Source organism: Pseudophryne corroboree, chromosome 4 (genome assembly GCF_028390025.1).
Source record: "Pseudophryne corroboree isolate aPseCor3 chromosome 4, aPseCor3.hap2, whole genome shotgun sequence".
NCBI lineage: Eukaryota > Metazoa > Chordata > Amphibia > Anura > Myobatrachidae > Pseudophryne > Pseudophryne corroboree.
The window spans coordinates 93872960-93890115 of record NC_086447.1 but is presented as its reverse complement, the minus strand read 5'-3'; the positions used below and the strand labels follow the sequence as shown (position 1 = coordinate 93890115).

General features: G+C 46.0%; 1 protein-coding gene across 3 annotated transcripts in view; it reads left to right on the top strand.

Moving 5' to 3' along the window:
• The window catches only part of FAM228B (family with sequence similarity 228 member B), an 80195-nt gene that overhangs the window by 55697 nt on the left and 7342 nt on the right, over positions 1–17156 (top strand). For all 3 annotated transcript variants that reach the window (XM_063915279.1, XM_063915280.1, XM_063915278.1), the window contains 4 exons: positions 1234–1431; positions 6045–6122; positions 13860–13947; positions 16317–16452. In XM_063915279.1, the coding sequence (XP_063771349.1) occupies positions 1234–1431; positions 6045–6122; positions 13860–13947; positions 16317–16452 (500 nt within the window). The remainder of the gene's footprint in view (positions 1–1233; positions 1432–6044; positions 6123–13859; positions 13948–16316; positions 16453–17156) is intronic.

Genomic DNA, 17156 nt, shown 5'->3' with positions numbered 1-17156 from the left:
GATGATGGTAGAAGGTAAGTATCTCATGTGGAAGACTGTGATGTTACTGGCCCTTGCTTCTGCTCGACGTGTTTCTGAATTGGAGGCCTTATTGTGTAAATGTCCATACTTGGTCTTTTACGAGGACAGAGCGGAGCTTCAGGCTAGACAGCAGTTCCTGCCGAAGGTTGTCTCATGTAAATCAAACTATTGTGGTTCCATCTAGTTCTGACACTTCTGCTCCTCCAGAGGCATTGGATGCTGTGCGTGCCTTGAAGATCTATGTCAAGCGCACAGCTCGGGTCTGAAAAACGGATTCCTTGTTCGTGCTCTATGATGCACGGAAGAAGGGTTGTCCTGCTTCCAAGCAGTCCATTGCTCGTTGGATTAGGCTTACTATCCAACAGGCCTATGTGTTGGCAGCCTTACCTGTTCCTAAGTCTATAAAGGCCCACTTTACAAGATAAGTGGGCTCTTCCTGGGCGGCTGCCCATGGAGTCTCGGCCTTGCAACTATGCCGAGCTGCTACCTGGTCCGGGAAGAATACCTTTGTGAAGTTCTACAAATTTGATACCCTGGCCAAAGAGGATACCCATTTTGGGCAGGCGGTGCTGCAGCAGTCTACGCCCGTTCTGAAAGCTTTGGGATGTCCCCATTGTACTAGATTCCCCCAATATCCCTTATGGATGCTAGAGAAAATAGGATTTTAATACCTACCGGTAAATCCTTTTCTCGTAGTCCATAAGGGATATTGGGCGCACGCCTCAATGCTTTGACTTTTCTGCAGGTTCTTGTTCTATAGTTACCTGTTCAGCTGTTGCTGTTGTTGTTACCAGCCGTTGCTGGTTGTTGTATGTTAGTGGTGTGCTGGTGTGTAAATCTCACCGCCATTCCTGTTATCATGTTCCTTATCTAATGTATGTCCTTTCTCCTTCGGGCACATTTTTACCTAAAATTGCCTGTGGGAGGGGGCATAGAGGGGAGGAGCCAGCACACCCAGTTGAAGAAATTTAAAGTGCACTGGCTTATTTGGACCCCGTCTATACCCCATCGTACTAGATTTCCCCAATATCCCTTATGGACTACGAGAAAAGGATTTACCGGTAGGGATCAAAATCCTGTTTTCTGAATAAACTGTTTGCAATAACCACTCAGTCTTCGCTCCTCTTCATTTTGCTTCCAGAAATCATTGTTTGTGGTAGTTTTTTTTGGACATTGAGGTATAATATAATATATTGTGGTGTGTTTATTCAGAGCATAGATGAGTATCTCACACAAGCCATGAGCACTGAGCTGCGCAGGAAGGAGATGCAGCACAAGAGGTGGACGGAACGTGTGGCGGATCCTCTACAGAGATCCATCCAGCTCTACGTTGATGGCCAATCCGACGAGGAGTTAAATAAAAGGAAAAGAAATCTACAAGAGCAGTACTTGAATTACTTCAATAAAACGGTACACACCGGCTGCTGTGCTTCAGATACACATTAGCACGGTCTGAGGGGAGATGATATATCAATAACTGTCTTCTTTATTATGATCAATTCCAGTGTCAGTCATTTATTCATTTTTGGGGGGCTTGGGCAAAAACTTGAATAATGTCCTCTTACCCTCTTTTCCTTTTGTTTTGGATCAAGTGTAGAATCTATTATTAGCAATTTGTAAAAGTAAGTTTTCCACCACAGAAGAGCTTCACCACAGACAGTGGATGATAAAAAAAAGCACACATATCACATGGCCCAGATTTATCAAGCCTTGGAGAGTGATAAATAGCACGGTGATAAAATACCAACCAATCAGCAAATAACTACCATGTTACAGGCTGTGTTTGAAAATGACAGTTAAGAGCTGATTGGTTGGTACTAACTTTATCACTGTGCAATTTATCAGTCTCCAAAGCTTGATAAATCTGGGTCTTAAGGTGCTATCTGACAAGACCAGATCACACGTGGATCCTGGAGAATTAGGGGGCGTATAGAACTCTGTAATCCCAACATTGCAAATACTAGCGCTAAAACATATTACAGACCTTTAGCTGTATACAAGTAAAAAACAACCTAAACTAAATTAATACAATAATAAAAATAATAATAATAATAACAATAATAATTATATTTATATAGCACTTTTCTCCAGCATAAATTAAAGGGCCTAATTCACACCTGATCGCACCGCGGCCAATTATCGAACGACTGCGCATGCACCATAATGCGCAGACGCAAGCCTAAACAGCGACAGAATGGTGCAAAAATTTTGATTGCTAGGCGTACACAAGGTGATTGACAGGAAGAGGACGTTTGTGGGTCGTAACTGGCTGTTTTCTGGGAGGGTGTGTGACATCAGCTCCGGCCCCGAACAGCCTGATTCTGTCGCACTGTAGTAGTAAATCCTGGGCTGCACACACACTGCACAGACTGGAAAAATCATTTGATGGTGAGTGAGTTGCGAACGGATTTGCAGATGTCTGGAGAAGTTTTCACACGGCGTACACATGCATTTGTACACTTGCACGGGGCGGGTTTTCACTCTCTATGGGCGGCGACTCTTTGATCGCGGACCTCTGCAAAAGCAGGAGCGATCAGGTGTGAATTAGGCCCAAAGTCACTTTAAAGGCATCAAAAACATATCACAGAGGTTTTAGTGTTACAGCGAGAGGAAAAGCACCTGAAAAACATAGTGTACATAATGAACTTAATGCAGGGTTGGTGCAGCCAATTTGGGTAATAAATTTCACAGGTTACATAACTACATACTCACCAATTCAGGGGCTGGGACATGCACAGAGCCACCGATTATATACTTCTGATATCATGGGGTAATAAAAATAATATTGTAATAACGTCTAGTAAATAAACTGTAACACAATCTGTAGATAATCTTAGTAAGTTACAAGTAGATGGGGCATGTGCTAGCACCGCTCCACAGAGTAGTCCAGCGGCCAACACCAAACCTCTCACTGTGCAAGAGAGAAACACATTCATTACATTACAGCCATGTTACACGTATCAATTCCTTACGTAAGGCATTTATAGAACACAGAGCTTCTTCCTTACCATGGGCCTGTTGTTACCATAGGCAGACAACATGTCACCTCTATAACCTCTGTACATAGGGGGTAATTCCAAGTTGATCGCAGCAGGAATTTTGATAGCAGTTGGGCAAAACCATGTGCACTGCAGGGGGGGCAGATATAACATGTGCAGAGAGAGTTAGATTTGAGTGGGGTGTGTTCATACTTACCTACATTTTATTTCTCCTCTTCGGGAGAAGCCCGGAGAGGAGACGCTGCAGGTGTCATCGGGGGGCGGGGACGGACTGTGACATCACTAAGCCCCGCCTCGGGAAATGCCGCGATTCACGGGTCCGCGGGAAGGGGGCGGGGCTAAAATGACGCAATTTGCGTCATTTTAACCCCTTCTCCACCCGAGGTTATCTCTCCATCCTGCTCGCATCACTAGGGTGCGAGCAGGATGCGGGAGACCTGCCCACTCTTCCGGGGTGCGGGGTGCTACCCCAAAAAATGGGAGCCTCCCGCAGCTTCCGGAAGAGTAGGCAAGTATGGGTGTGTTCAATCTGCAATCTAATTTGCAGTGTAAAAATAAAGCAGCCAGTATTTACCCTGCACAGAAGCAAAATAACCCACCCAAATCTAACTCTTTCTGCACATGTTATATCTGCCCCCCCTGCAGTGCACATGGGGGGTAATTCTGAGTTGATCGCAGCAGGATTTTTGTTAGCAGTTGGGCAAAACCATGGCCCTCATTCCGAGTTGTTCGCTCGCAAGCTGCTTTTAGCAGCTTTGCACACGCTAAGCCGCCGCCTACTGGGAGTGAATCTTAGCTTAGCAAAATTGCGAACGAAAGATTCGCAATATTGCGAAAAGACTTCTCTGTGCAGTTTCTGAGTAGCTCAAGAATTACTCTTCCAGTGCGATCAGTTCAGTGCTTGTCGTTCCTGGTTTGACGTCACAAACACACCCAGCGTTCGCCCAGACACTCCTCCGTTTCTCCAGCCACTCCCGCGTTTTTCCCAGAAACGGTAGCATTTTTTCAAACACTCCCATAAAACGGCCAGTTTCCGCCCAGAAACACCCACTTCCTGTCAATCACATTACGATCACTAGAACGAAGAAAAAACCTCGTAATGCCGTGAGTAAAATACCTAACTGCATAGCAAATTTACTTGGCGCAGTCGCAGTGCGAACATTGCGCATGCGCAATTAGCGGAAAATCGCTGCGATGCGAAGAAAATTACCGAGCGAACAACTTGGAATGACCACCCATGTGCACTGCAGGGGAGGCAGATATAACATGTGCAGAGAGAGCTAGATTTGGGTGTGGTGTGTTCAATCTGCAATCTAAATTGCAGTGTAAAAATAAAGCAGCCAGTATTTACCCTGCACAGAAACATAATAACCCACCCAAATCTAACTCTCTCTGCACATGTTATATCTGCCCCCCCTGCAGTGCACATGGTTTACTGCTAACAAAAATCCTGCTGCGATCAACTCAGAATTACCCCCATAGAGCCTAATTCAGACCTGATCACTGCTGTGCGTTTTCCCGCCATTTTGGGGGCGCAGTCCGGGCAATGCATGCGTGCCCGTACCGTGCGGGGGGCAGGCCACGGTGGCTGTGTGACATCACACACAGCCGCTGCGACCCGGAGAGTGCCAAGTAGCTCCCTGCCAGCACGCAGGAGCTGCGCTGGTAGGGAGCTACTCTTCAGATACAAAAGCATCGCCGCCGTGCGGCGGTGGGAGGGCCAGAGATGCGGGGCAGACTAGCCCTGTGCTGGGCGTCCCCCCGCATGTCAGGGTGGCTGATCATAGCCGTACAAAATTTTGCACAGCTACGATCAGGTCTGAATTAGGCCCTTAGTCCCTGAGATAGAATGCTTGGGCCGGCTACCTTGATTTGGGAGAGATCTGCAGCGTGGGCTACTACCTGCTCATAGTAACCAGACCCAGGTCGCTATACTGACGACACCCATCCAAAGTGACAAATACCCCTAATTTCTAGGGACAGTCCCGGGATTTACAGATTTATCCTTGGATATTTCGGTCAGTGGAGCTGCCCCGATTGCTGTGTACTGACCACCTGCACACTATCAAACCTTACTGCTTTCATTTGTCTCATTTGCACTAATCAAATGTAAATGGGTTTATGAAATCGGGTCCGAGTTCTGTGAAGCAGCGCAATCTCAGTCGCAGATTTAAAGTGGAAATAATTTAAAAGACAACACCAACTTGGTTTAGCCTTTTAAATGATTGCCTCTTTAAATCTTTAGATCGATGAAATCGCGCTACTTCACAGTACTCAGACCCTATTTACATAAACCCCCACATCTGCTAACATCAGTGATACTTGTACCATGGGGGTCATTCCGAGTTGATCGCTAGATAAAAATGTTCGCAGCGCAGCGATTAAGTGAAATAGCGGCACTTCTGCGCATGCGTATGCGGCGCAATGCGCACGCGTGACGTACTTTCACAACGGCCGATGTAGTTTCACACAAGGTCTAGTGAAGCTTTTCATTCGCAATGGTCGCCGCAGAGTGATTGACATGAAGTGGGCGTTTCTGGTTGTCAACTGACCGTTTTCAGGGAGTGTTCGGAAAAACGCAGGCGTGGCAGGAAAAACGCAGGGCGTGTTTGTGACGTCAAATCCGGAACTGAACAGTCTGAAGTGATCGCAAGCGCAGAGTAGGTCTGGAGCTACTCTGAAACTGCACAATTTTTATTAGTAGCCGTTCTGCGATGCATTCGTTCGTACTTCTGCTAAGCTAATATACACTCCCAGTGGGCGGCGGCTTAGCGTTCGCACGGCTGCTAAAAACAGCTAGCGAACGATCAACTCGGAATGACCCCCATGTTCTTAAATCAGCTAATTGCTGGTGACATGTCTGCCTTATTAATGTGATATCACAATACAGTATTCTCTATTTATAACTTATCTTGGAATAAAATCCATCACTGCTGTGAGTTGTGCGAGTGTTGCCTGGTGTAATGAAAGACATTTGTAGTAGGCCATTGCTAAGCATTTGATGTTATGTTTACCCCCCTCTAGGGCACTGCGTTTATGAGTGACTATGATCCATCTGAGTACGACCCTTTTACTAATCGCCGCAGCAAGCAGTATGGCCGGGTAAGAGATGCCTAAATGACTGTAGGGGAGATTAATCAAACCTTTGAGAGAGACAAAGTGAGAAGTTGCCCATAGCAACCACTCAGCTTATAACTGTCCTTTATCTAGCACAGTTTATAAAGTGACAGTCAGACTCTGATTGGTTGTTACTGCTAACATCTTGACATTATCCTACAGTGGGAAAATCTGATTTCCCTAACCTTGGCAGACATGATGCCATATTGGATAATTGTTATGGCAACGCCATGTATGTGAGCCAATACCTGATAATAGATTTACATAGATTGGATCATTACTGGGCATGTGTCACAAACTCCACCACTGTCACCTGTCATGTACTTACTGGGTCTGTAGCCGGATTCCTGGCTCCCTATGGGTGCTTCCTGGTCCTCTCAGGACTTCAGAGATTTATTGGAGCCTCCTCTTCAGTGCCATTCCTCTGTGTAGCGGTAGGCATTCGGCATTGTGGGACGTTTATTCTTGTGGTCATGCTAATGTAAATTTGACGCCAGATGAGATTTGAATTTGGCAACACTGAATCGATTTTGGCACTTTATGGGTAGGTCACATTGCAACAACCATATCAGTAATTACTTATGCCAAAACCAACCAACCCAAATTATACCTTGTTGTTTTAGAGGACTTGGTATTTACAGAAAATGGCATAAGTGTGCTCATCACACGGCACAGTCAATCTTTCCAAAGGTGCCGATTCAATTGTTCTATTTGCGGCCACCACTAGATGGCTCCCAGTGGCAGTAATTCATTTGTTCTGCTGTTCTGGTGCCCAGCAGCCACAGAGGACACTTTTTTTTTCTTGCAGCCTCCTGAGGTGCGATGAAAAATGTGTGCAAACTCAGCACTTTCGGCGTCCAAACAGGAGTGTAGGAGGCCAAAAGCAGGAGTTTAGATGGGTTTAACCGCTTTAGGTCTGTTTGGGCGCGACATGTGCGATGTGCGTGGGCTCCCAAACATCAATTGAATTGTGATAATTGTTTGGACATCTAAACAGTCCCATTTAGATGGGATTTTTAGATGTCCAAAACAACTGAATCGGCCCCAACATGTCCCAAAAAGTTTTATTTTATTGAGATTGCAAGTAACTGAAATAAGAGCAAAAGTGAGTTTTTTTTTTTTTTCTAACTACCACCACCAGGAACTATTTTGTGGTTCTTGCTTCAGCATTAATACTCCTTTACGAAATGGCAAACAATGGATTCTACGTGCAGGTTTTTATATAATAAAATCTGAACTTTGAAGATGATAACACTATGTAACAAAAAGTTTGTCCTTGGCTAGTGCTATTTCTGAATTGCTTTTGTCTCAAAAGTACAGAAAATTTTATTATTTCCGCTCAACCTTTGCTTTGTGTCCAGGACATTTTATACTTTGAAATTTACCTATTTCAGATGAGAAAAGGGTGAATTTGCATTTCTTTTACACAATGTGAGAAAAAAAAAATCAACATACAGTATGCATGAAAATTAACATATAAAGCTGTACAAATATGACCACCAAAGATTTAGATGTAAGTAGCTTTCCGAGGTTTACAATCATACAGTATGTCACTTTCACGAATTAGCCCCCATGTTCTCTTTATACGGTCCTTGGTAGCGGCGTTCAAACCAGGGCCGGATCTAGGGGGGGGGGGGGGCAAAGGGGGTGACCGCCCCCCCCCTAACACAGTCATAGCCACACCCACTTTTGAGCAGAAGAGAGCTCTACGGGGAGAGCCTGAGGCAGAACGATGTGCTGCAGCTTATACCACAGCAGTACAGAGGAGCCAGGAGAGCAAGAGTTACAGAGCATTTGCCCCTCACTTGCTGGTGTGTGGGTACTAGGGCTAATAAATACAATTACCCCATAGCACAGTCACATGTACATAGAACACTCAGAAAGCTCTATCTCAGTTTCACTCAAAAAGTTCAGTCAGAATTGAGAGAGGAGGAGTTAGGATTGCAGATCAGAGGAGTTGGGACTGTAGAGGGAGGAGTCAAGATTAAACAGTAAACCGCCCCCCCTAAAGAAAAGTCTAGATCCGTCCCTGGTTCAAACTCCAGTATATCCTGGCGGAAGTGCTCGCCTTGTTCCGCTTGCATGTTCTCCTTGAATTTCTCAAGAGGAACATCAAGAATATGTACTTTGAGGGACCTAATTGTGCTGACATTCTTACCCAAAGTTTCAAATAACTGCTTGTAGTTTTTGGCCTTGTGATTACACAGGAAGCCCCAAACCATTGTAGTAAAGCTGGTCCAAGCAGCTTCCTCCTTCTGAGCGAGTATCTTTGGGAATTCCTTGCAATGCAGGATCTTCCTAATCTGTGGTCCCACAAAAACACCGGCTTTGACTTTTGCTTTAGACAGCTTAGGGAAGAAGTCTTGAAGGCTGCTGAATCCTTATCTACACATTTAACAAATTGTTTTATAAGGCTCAATGTGATTTGTAGCAGAGGCATCAGCACCTTCCAGGAGTCCACCAGTGGCTCCCACTTGACGTTATTCATCCCCACACACAACTCTGCCTGCTGTGGCCAGTGTCATCTGTTGTAGTGTGCCTTGGTGTCCCTGCTGTCTTAAAGGCAATGAAAGCAGGGAAACTTGGTTAAACCACCTTGAAGATCTATTAGGAATCCCACCATTTTGATGTCTCCAATGACCTCCCGGCCATACTCATAATATTTCAAGGCTTCTAGCAAGGTCTTATGCTGTTGTAATCCTCTATCCGGTGCACCGAATGAGCAAGAGGAAGAGACTGGTTGGTACTTGTTCCCATTATGGAACATCACATGTCCTGGAAAATAAGAACATTTCAAAATAACTCTATCCAGGTCACAAAAGCATAGTTTGTGGGAAATAATTGGCATTTTCTATACTCTTGGGGCATAGGCAATTAGGAAATAACACTTCACTTGCATCCTACATATTAAATGGGGAACACTTAGGGGAAACAGAGTTAGAAAAAGATTTGGGGGTATTCATTGATAATAGGCTAAATAACCGTACACAATGTCAAAACGCAGTAAAGAAGTCAAGTAAGGTGCTAGCGTGCATAAAAAGGGGAATTGAGACAAGGGACTCGGATGTAATCATGCCGCTGTATAAGGTATTGGTACGTCCGCACCTGGAATATTGTGTTCAGTTTTGGGCACCATTGTATAAAAAAGACATCAGTAAACTCGAAAGTGTTCAAAGGTGAGCTACTAAATTGATTAAAGGCCTAGAAGGACTGTACTATAAGGAAAGACTTACTAGGCTGAATATGTATACACTAGAAAAGAGGCGCCTAAGAGGAGATATTATTAATATCTTCAAATATGTAAAGGGACATCACAAAGAGTTATCAGAGGAATTATTTATTAAAAGAACACAGTTTAGGACACGTGGGCACTCTCTGCGACTGGAGGAAAGTTCAGAACGCAACGGAGGAAAGGGTTCTTCACTGTTAGGGCAATCAGGATGTGGAATTCCCTGCCAGAGAAGGTGGTAATGGCGGGCTCTGTAATTGGATTTAAAAAAAGGAATGGATACATTTCTGAATGAAAAAGCTATCCAAGGTTATAATACTTAAAATATCAACGTGGTTAATCTGGGGGTAACATGAGTTATAGTAGCTAACTAGTCATAAAACATTGTTTAGCTAGTATGTAGAATCATCACAACTTAAAGCAGTTTGCCTCTATTCAACCTCAAATACTATGTTACTATGTTACTTCAAACATAAGGACAAAGGAGAAAATACAATTTGTTACATACATACATCACAGGTGATTCCCAGGCAATTACCATTAAGAGGCCACATCACTCAAATAAGGGTGTCCCTGCATTAACTGTAGACAGGAAGGTGAAAATATTCCTGGACTTCATGATCTTCAGAGAAAAACTTCTCTTTCAAAGGAAGGGTACTCCTTTGCTGGTGTGTGCCAGAATGGAGGGGAGGGGACAGAACACTCCCATATTTTCTGGCTTTTCAAAATGTCTGCAGTATTTTGCCTGGAAGGGGTGGGGCTTAATGACATAATCACAGCCCACTTGCAAAGATGTCATCACGTTTCCAACCCCATTTAAACTTCTGAAGTGCTTAGGATAAGTCCCACTTGTCCTTATCAGCAACGGTTTAAAGTTAAACCCTGCTCTTTCTGCTGCAAGCAAAATAATCCTATGGAAAGAAGATTTCCTGTATACACACTACACAATTATTGTTCCTATTAGAAAGATAAAGGTTGTTGATGTACAGTAGTGTTTTTTAAATGCACTGCGTTGGGATGAACTGTACACACTGCATTTGTGGCATGATATTGGGTCATCGGGACCGAGTAACATTGTGCAGAACACACATATGTCAAACAATTTAAACATGTTATTTTTGCAGCAATGATGCCAAAGATTTTATCTCACTGACCTGGTCTCTAGAAATCCTGCTAATTCAGCCTTATTTGTGTATGACCAGTGGCGTAACTACCATGGGTGCAGGGGTGAAGCTGCTATGGGTCCTGGGTTGCTCCCTCCTGCACCCTGCCACTGGGTACATCTGAGGCCCACTGTTCACTCTTCACTCCGGCCCACGGAATAAACGGCCGCCGCTGATAGCACCCCCTGCAGCTGCAGAGGATGTGGCAGGGGAGTGAGGAGGCCCTACCTGGCAGGCTCAGAGCACCAGCAGCAGAGCAGTGCAGTGCCACAATTCGCAGTGATTTAGGGGATGGGGCCTAATGCTGTGTGAAGCCCCACCCCCCATCAAAGACCTCTGCTGTAGCAGGTAATGTATCTCCTGCTCGCTCCCCCCTCTCTCTCTCTACCTTGGCTCTCTCCATGACTTTCTCTCTTGCTACACTCTCTCTCCATGACACTCACTCTCTCTCTCTCTCTCTCTCTCTCACTCACTCCCTTCCTGATACTGTCTCCCTGACACGCTCTGTGACTGTCTCTCCTTCTCTTTCTCCCTGACACTGTCTCTCTCTCCCTCTCTCTGACACTGTATGTCTCTCTCCCTGACACTGTCTCTCTCCCTCTCTCTCATGCTCTGACACTGTCTCTATCCCTCCCTTTCTTCCTCCCTGACACTCTCTCTCCCTGATACTCTCTCTCCCTTTTTCTGTAACACTATCTCTCTCTGGAACTCTTATTTCTCTCCCTCTCCCCCTGACACTGTCTACCTCTCTCTCTTTCCTGACACTGTCTCTCTCCCTGGCACTGTCTCTTTCTCCTTCCCTCTCTCTCCCTCTGGCACTGTCTCTCCCTCCCTCTCTTCCTGACACTGTCTCTTTCTCTCTCCCTCTCTTCCCCTGACACGGGGGGTAATTCAGATCTGATCGCAGCAGCAAATTTGTTAGCAGTTGGGCAAAACCATGTGCACTGCAGGTGGGGCAGATATAACATTTGCAGTGAGAGTTAGATTTAAGTGGGTTATAGTGACTCTGTGCAGGGTAAATACTGGCTGCTTTATTTAGATTTCAGTTTAAACACACTCCACCCAAATCTAACTCTCTCTGCACATGTTATATCTGCCCCCAAACCCCCCCCCCTGCAGTGCACATGGGGGGTAACTCAGACCTGACCGCTAGGCTGAATTTTCTCAGCCTGCGATCAGGTCCAAACTGTGCATGCGTATGCACCGCAAGATGTCTGCAACAGGCATCGATGCATAGCGACAGGATGGTGCGAAAAAAGCGATCGCATGGGCGAACGCAAGGAGATTGACAGGAAGAGGGCGTTGGTGGTTGGCAACTGACCGTTTTCTGGGAGTGTCTGGAAAAACGCAGGCGTGTCCAAGCATTTGCAGGGAGGGTGTCTGACGCCAATTCCGGTCCCGGACAGGCTGAAGTGATCGCAGCGGCTGAGTAAGTTCTGGGCTGCGCAGAGACTGCATAAAATCAGTTTCTGCAGCTCTGCTACACATGTGATCGCACACTTGCACAGGTCAAATACCCTCCCCCTGTAGGCGGCGACTATCTGATCGCAGGACAGCAAAAATCGCTGCCCAGCGATCAGGTCTGAATTAGGCCCACAGTTTTGCCCACTAGCTAACAAATTTGCTGCTGCGATCAGATCTGAATTAGGCCCACTGTCTCTCTCCCTGGCACTGTCTCTCTCCCTGGCACTGTCTCACTCTCCCTGATAGTGTTTGTCTCTCTCCCTGACTCGCTCTCTTGTTCCCTCTCTCCCTGTCTGTCTCTCCCTGACACGCTCACTCTTTCTTGCTCCTCCTCTCTTTCGCTCTCCCTCCCTCCCTGACACTATGGGGGTCATTCAGAGTTGATCGCTCGCTAGCTACTTTTAGCAGCCGTGTAAACGCATAGTTGCCGCCCACGGGGGAGTGTATTTTTGCTTTGCAAGTTTGCGAACATGTGTGCAGCCGAGCGGGACGAAAAAGTTTTTTGCAGTTTCTGAGTAGCTCTGGACTTACTCAGCCCTTGTGATCACTTCCGTCTTTTTGGTCCCGGAATTGACATCAGACACCCGCCCTGCAAACGCTTGAACACGCCTGTGTTTTTCCAAACACTCCCTGAAAATGGTCAGTTGACACCCACAAACGCCCTCTTCCTGTCAATCTCATTGCGATCAGCTGTGCAAATGGATTCTTCGTTAAATCCATCGCTCAGCAACGATTCGTTTTGTACCCGTATGATGCGCCGGTGCATCTTCCTTCCTTCCTTCCTTCCTTCCCTTCCTTCCCCTTCCTTTCCCTTCCCTTCCTTCCCTTCCTTCCCTTCCTTCCTTCCTCTCCCCCCCGACCCCACTTGTTGTTTCTCTCCCACTAACCTCACTCTGCTCCACTAAGGGGCATTGTAGTGACAATGATGGGAAGGGGGGGGGGGGGGGGGGGGGGCCTTTCAAGATTTTGTTCTGGGACCTTCAAAGTTCTAATTACGCTCCTGTGTATGACCCAGCCTAAATTAGTCCCTTGTCCTGCTGATTTGGCACTGCATGCCATAGAAGCAAAAGGGGGGCATGGCCTCACACAAAGGGCATGGTCTCATGGAAGGGCAGGGCCTTGTGGTGCTGTGCTCCACTTCTCCCATTGTGTTGAGCTCCACCTCATCCCCACCTTGTGAGTCTCCAGCACACACAAGTGTCCGTCCAGCCCCAGCCCACACAAGTGTCTCTCCAGCCACCACACTTACCTCCTGTGATGTCTTCTGACTGCCCGCCATTGCTCCTCTGCTCTGCCTGTCTCATAATGATGTCATACACGCTGCACCACAATGAACAAATAAAAAACATTATTGCAACAGCCGCCACCAGTGCAATAAAGCTGCAGTACAGCCCAATATTGCTAATTAGAATTTAGATATCCAGCCTGCCCTTAAGCTTTTCAGATGCCCTTAGGCATTTGCCTATACTGCCTATGCCTAGGACCGACTTTGTGTGGATCCATTTTGCAAAACAAAGATACATTTTTCTTTTACTATGAGAACAACCTGGGTTTGGTGACTGCAACATAGGGAGAGCAAGTGGAGCCCAACAGACCAGATCACGGTAGGCTTCATACAGCCTCACGCACGTATCAGTACAATCACTGGTGGATCTGATTTTGGAACACAACTTCCCATTTGACTTTTTCAGGCAAAACAATCATTTTGGGTCAAATAAAAAGTCCCAGTTGGCATATGTGTGACCAGAATAGGTGCCATTCAGTCAGTGCATAGTCACACAGGGAAAATGTGCAATGGTGCATGATGCGTTATAGTGTTATTTTGTCATCACAAATGATGGATTATTTAATTTCTGTGCTTGACAGGTTTTCACCCCACTGCTGCGTGACCCTCTTCATCAGTGGTACGAGGAGCAGACAGAGGAGAAGAAGATAATCCTGCTCTGTCAGACAGGTACCATGTAAAATTTTGATCCGGCTTGTAGCTGTATGGCCAAGGTCAATGCGTAATTCCAGGGCACCACTTCCATGGGATGTACAGTTGAATATGCAAGCTGTCTTTCATCGACTAAGGGAAGATAAGTGTTCCAACGAGTTACTTATCACCTGTCACTCCCAAATCTCCCCCTCCTCAGCGCCATCTCTAGGCCAGAAATGCAATTATCATAGTTTTGAGAACATGTGACATAGTGGGTTTGACTATAGGGCAAATATGAGGAGACATTGGTGTGCAGAATGTGGAGGTAGGCATATACTGACAGCGCTGGAAGTAAGCTCACAGGACAGATATACTGACAATGCTGCAAGACAGGCTTACAGGACAGACACAGTGATAATGCTGGAAGACACAGGCTCACAGGATAGACAGACACTGACCATACCCGAAGACAGGATCACAGGACAAACAGACACCCTGATAATGATGGACGACACTCTCACAGGACAGACAGACACATACACACACTGACAGTGCCAGAAGACAGGCTCACAGGACAGACAGACACTGACAGTGCTGGAACATAAGCTCACAGACATTGCAGACAGACAAACTGACAGTGCTGGAAGACAGGCTCATAGGACATACATGCTCTAACAGTGCTGAGAGGCAGGATTACAGAATAGACAAGACACACTGACCGTGCTAGAAGGCAGGCTCATAGGATAGAAAACACAAACTGACAGTGCTAGAAGGCAGGCTAAGAGGATAGACAAGACACTTGAATAGTGTGGGAGGCAGACTAAGAGTATAGATAAGACACACTGACAGTGTGGAAGGTAAGCTAAGAGAATAGACAAGACACACTGATAGTGCTAGAAGGTAAGCTAAGAGTATAGATAAGACACACTGACAGTGTGGAAGGTAAGCTAAGAGAATAGACAAGACACACTGACAGTGCGGAAGGCAGGCTAAGAGTATAGACAAGACACACTGACAGTGCGGGAGGTAAGCGAAGAGTATAGACAAGACACACTGACAGTGCGGCAGGGAAACTAATAGTATAGACAATACACACTGACAGTGCGGAGGGCAAGCGAAGAGTATAGACAAGACACACTGACAGTGCGGGAGTTAAGCGAAGAGTATAGACAAAACACACTGACAGTGTGGAAGGCAGGCTAAGAGTATAGATAAGACACACTGACAGTGCAAAAGGCAGGCTAAGCATATAGACAAGACACATGGACAGTGGAGAAGGCAAGCTAAGAGGATAGACAAGACACACTGACAGTGGAGAAGGTAGGTTAAGTGTATAGACAAGACACACTGACAGTGGAGAAGGCAGGCTAAGCATATAGACAAGACACACTGACAGTGCGGGAGGTAAGCGAAGAGTATAGACAAGACACACTGACAGTGCGGCAGGGAAACTAATAGTATAGACAATACACACTGACAGTGCGGAGGGCAAGCGAAGAGTATAGACAAGACACACTGACAGTGCGGGAGTTAAGCGAAGAGTATAGACAAAACACACTGACAGTGTGGAAGGCAGGCTAAGAGTATAGATAAGACACACTGACAGTGCAAAAGGCAGGCTAAGCATATAGACAAGACACATGGACAGTGGAGAAGGCAAGCTAAGAGGATAGACAAGACACACTGACAGTGGAGAAGGTAGGTTAAGTGTATAGACAAGACACACTGACAGTGGAGAAGGCAGGCTAAGCATATAGACAAGACACACTGACAGTGCGGAGGGCAAGCGAAGAGTATAGACAAGACACACTGACAGTGTGGAAGGCAGGCTAAGAGTATAGATAAGACACACTGACAGTGCAAAAGGCAGGCTAAGCATATAGACAAGACACATGGACAGTGGAGAAGGCAGGCTAAGCGTATAGACAAGACACACTGATAGTGGAGAAGGCAGGCTAAGCGTATAGACAAGACACACTGACAGTGGAGAAGGCAGGCTAAGCGTATAGACAAGACACATGGACAGTGGAGAAGGCAGGCTAAGCGTATAGACAAGACACACTGACAGTGGAGAAGGCAGGCTAAGCGTATAGACAAGACACACTGACAGTACAGAAGGCAGGCTAAGCGTATAGACAAGACACATGGACAGTGGAGAAGGCAGGCTAAGCGTATAGACAAGACACACTGACAGTGGGGAAGGCAGGCTCACAAGGGTAACTTGTAGGGGAGTAGTAATAAACAAGGCAGATGGTGACTATTGCTCATTGCTGTTTATAGCGACTGTGGAAGACGTAGGAAGTACTTTATAGTAGTAGTAGGAACACAGGATAAAATCATGTGAGCCGACAATTAATCCTACGTGGTGTCGAGTTTTTTCTTTCTTTCTTTTTTTATTATTGAAGGCCGGATATTTTCTGCAAAGGAAATCCGTGAAATGAAACTGCCACAGGTTCCACTGGGTCGTCAGACGATGAATGGACTTGAATGGTTGAAGACTCCATTTGGATACATAGAGAGTGAAACCAGGCAGAAAAGCAGGTGAGCGTCCTAAGGTTATAGGGCACATATAGCATGCATTTATAATGTTAAGGGGACTGAAATAATAAGATTTTACTCACCGGTAAATCTATTTCTCGTAGTCCGTAGTGGATGCTGGGAACTCCGTAAGGACCATGGGGAATAGCGGCTCCGCAGGAGACTGGGCACAACTAAAAGAAAGCTTTTAGACTACCTGGTGTGCACTGGCTCCTCCCACTATGACCCTCCTCCAAGCCTCAGTTAGGACACTGTGCCCGGAAGAGCTGACACAATAAGGAAGGATTTGGAATCCCGGGTAAGACTCATACCAGCCACACCAATCACACCGTATAACTCGTGATACTATATCCAGTTAACAGTATGAAATATAACTGAGCCTCTCAACAGATGACTCAACAATAACCCTTAGTTAGGCAATAACTACATACAAGTATTGCAGACAATCCGCACTTGGGATGGGCGCCCAGCATCCACTACGGACTACGAGAAATAGATTTACCGGTGAGTAAAATCTTATTTTCTCTGACGTCCTAGTGGATGCTGGGAACTCAGTAAGGACCATGGGGATTATACCAAAGCTCCCAAACGGGCGGGAGAGTGCGGATGACTCTGAAGCACCGAATGAGACTCAAGGTCCTCCTCAGCCAGGGTATCAAACTTGTATACTTTTGCAAAAATGTTTGAACCCGACCAAGTAACAGCTC